Raw genomic sequence first — 3,195 nt, forward strand, 5'->3', positions numbered from 1 at the left:
GGTGTGGAGGATGGTCTATGTGGACAGCTTTACCCCGGATGCCTGCATACTTAGGTGTGCCTGTTCCAATCATCAACCATGTGAGCTGCTAAATGTTGTACCTTCATTAAATGTAACCATATTGCTACACTTAGAAGCGCCTCTCTTCTTCTTTTATACTCAGCTGTGACTTGAGGCTACTTGTATATCAAGACATCGCTTGTATATCAAGTCAAAATTTATTTGAAAATTTTGCTTGTCTTGCAAAGCGCTCTTAAACCAAGTTACTCTCAAACCAAGGTTTTACTGTATAATGTGTTTGTTTCGTAGAATGTTGGCTTTCCTATGTGGTCACATTGTTCCCTTCTATATTTCATGTCTTTATTTCTTATGATGTGACATTGTTGCAGATTATATCTTGTTGTGTGTTTGTCTTTCCTATATTGTTACATAGTTACAGTTTATATTTTGTGTCTTCATTTAGTAGGAAATGTTCCTCCATTGTTACATAGCTGCAGTATGAAGTATATATTTTATGTGTTTATTTAGTAGAACCTCTCAGTATGTTGTTCCATAGTTGCAGTCTCTATATTATATGTCTCCTCGGTATGTTGTTACGTAATTGCAGTCTCTATATTATATGTCTCCTGGGTCTTTTGTTCCATAGTTGCAGTCTCTATATTATATGTCTCCTCGGTATGTTGTTCCATAGTTGCAGTCTCTATGTTTCCTGGGTCTGTTGTTCCATAGTTGCAGTCTCTATATTATATGTCTCCTGGGTCTTTTGTTCCATAGTTGCAGTCTCTATATTATATGTCTCCTCGGTATGTTGTTACGTAGTTGCAGTCTCTATATTATATGTCTCCTCGGTATGTTGTTCCATAGTTGCAGTCTCTATATTATATGTCTCCTCGGTATGTTGTTACATAGTTGCAGTCTCTATATTATATGTCTCCTCGGTATGTTGTTCCATAGTTGCAGTCTCTATATTATATGTCTCCTCGGTATGTTGTTCCATAGTTGCAGTCTCTATGTCTCCTCGGTCTGTTGTTCCATAGTTGCAGTCTCTATATTATATGTTTCCTGGGTCTGTTGTTCCATAGTTGCAGTCTCTATATTATATGTCTCCTGGGTCTGTTGTTCCATAGTTGCAGTCTCTATGTCTCCTCGGTCTGTTGTTCCATAGTTGCAGTCTCTATGTCTCCTCGGTATGTTGTTCCATAGTTGCAGTCTCTATATTATATGACTCCTCGGTATGTTGTTACGTAGTTGCAGTCTCTATGTCTCCTCGGTCTGTTGTTCCATAGTTGCAGTCTCTATATTATATGTCTCCTGGGTCTGTTGTTCCATAGTTGCAGTCTCTATATTATATGTCTCCTCGGTCTGTTGTTCCATAGTTGCAGTCTCTATATTATATGTCTCCTCGGTCTGTTGTTCCATAGTTGCAGTCTCTATATTATATGTCTCCTCGGTATGTTGTTCCATAGTTGCAGTCTCTATGTCTCCTGGGTCTGTTGTTCCATAGTTGCAGTCTGTGTCCCTGTCTATGTTTGGTCTCCATGTTGGGATGGTGCAGGGATTGGAGCGGAGACCTATAGAGATTAGGAGTTCTGTTTTTAGCTGCGGGGTATAAGATTACAATGTATAGGACAATGTCAGTAGCAGTGGGTGTCCTGTAGGGGGAGTGGTGCCACTGGTCTTGGTGTGGGATGACATCTGGAGAGAGAGGTGAGGGGGGCTGTGAAGTCGGAGGAGGAGGAGGAGGAGGAGAACGTCTCATAGCAGTCTTCTCTGGGATATCTGTCTGTGTGTTTGCTCCTGTCCTGTCTGCCCAGGGGAGGCCCCCCGTCTGACGTTGCCCTTAGGGTGTGGAGGGTATGGCCCGTCTACATACGTGACTGAGAGACGCGTGTTCCTGGACCCCGAGCGCGCCCTCCAGATGACGATGCCAATATTGGAGTGTCCTGTCCCGAGACTCAGCACTCTACCTATCTTCCTTCTCCTTCTATTCCTGTCCTTCCTTCCACTGCCTTCCCATCCGACTCCCACCGCTAACCGCACTCTGACATTGGCCGTGGTCCTGCCTGAAAGCAACCTGCGCTATGCTTGGTCGTGGCCCCGCGTCTCCCCGGCATTGCATATGGCGGTGGACTGGGCACAGAAGGAACTTCAGCTCCTGCCGGGGTACCAGGTGAACATAATCTTCCTGACCTCGGAGTTGGACGGGGCCTGCTCGGAATATGTGGCCCCCCTCAATGCCGTAGACTTGAAGCTCTACCACAACCCTGACGTACTTTTTGGTCCAGGATGTGTCTATCCTACCGCCTCAGTTGCCCGCTTTGCCACCCATTGGCGCCTTCCGCTTGTCACGGCCGGGGCCCTGGCGTTTGGCTTCAAACCTGATGATGAGCAGTACAACACCACGGTGAGGACGGGCCCCACCGCCAACAAACTCGGGGAGTTCGTATCTCACCTTCATGACCACTTCAACTGGACCTCTCGGGCTGCTCTTGTCTACCACGATGTCAAGAAGGATGATCGACCCCATTACTTCATCATTGAAGGGGTCTTCCTGGCCCTGGAGGAGTTCAACAATCTGACTGTGCGATCTACGATGTACCCCGAGGATGAGGATGTGGCCAGTGTCATCCAGTTCATCCAGAACAATGGGCGAGGTGAGTGCCCCCCCGATACGCTCTTCCCTCTTTCTTCTCCATCAGGTTTGGTGTTCAGATTCCCCCTATGGGATTATGCAATGTCCGTCCTGCCGGGGAGTTGTGGCCTCCATAACTTGCAGGTCCTGACTGGTGGAGCTCTATCAGGGACCCTTTGATGTGGAGCTTACTCTCGAAGGTAGGGTGACACCATCATTATCAGGGACTGTTTGATGTGGAGCTTACTCTCGAAGGTAGGGTGACACCATCGTTATCAGGGACCCTTTGATGTGGAGCTTACTCTCGAAGGTAGGGTGACACCATCATTATCAGGGACTGTTTGATGTGGAGCTTACTCTCGAAGGTAGGGTGACACCATCGTTATCAGGATCTATTGACTCTTCCAGATGGAGGGGTTCTGGTAGCCTCATTGATCTGTCAGGATATTCTGATGATAGGGGATTGGAATGTGGTTGGGTCACCAGGTGGTTGGATTGGGTGGTTGTGATTAGGTTTCGGTGTCTTCTGATCACACGTGAGATCTACCTTCTCTATCAGTGAG

The 3,195-nt window shown here is 46.8% G+C and overlaps 1 protein-coding gene across 1 annotated transcript; it reads left to right on the forward strand.

The window, feature by feature from the left end:
* Window positions 1-1,790: 1,790 nt before the first annotated feature.
* LOC309550935 (atrial natriuretic peptide receptor 2-like) lies at window positions 1,791-2,812 on the forward strand (the record flags this gene model as incomplete). Its single annotated transcript, XM_082251344.1, has 1 exon — window positions 1,791-2,812. Exon 1 carries the CDS (start codon window positions 1,919-1,921, stop codon window positions 2,810-2,812), a length of 894 nt encoding a protein of 297 aa, XP_082107470.1. The 5' UTR covers window positions 1,791-1,918.
* Between the last annotated feature and the right edge of the window lie 383 nt (window positions 2,813-3,195).

Source organism: Pelophylax lessonae (genome assembly GCF_965119305.1).
Source record: "Pelophylax lessonae genome assembly, chromosome: 1".
Classification (NCBI taxonomy): Eukaryota; Metazoa; Chordata; class Amphibia; order Anura; family Ranidae; genus Pelophylax; species Pelophylax lessonae.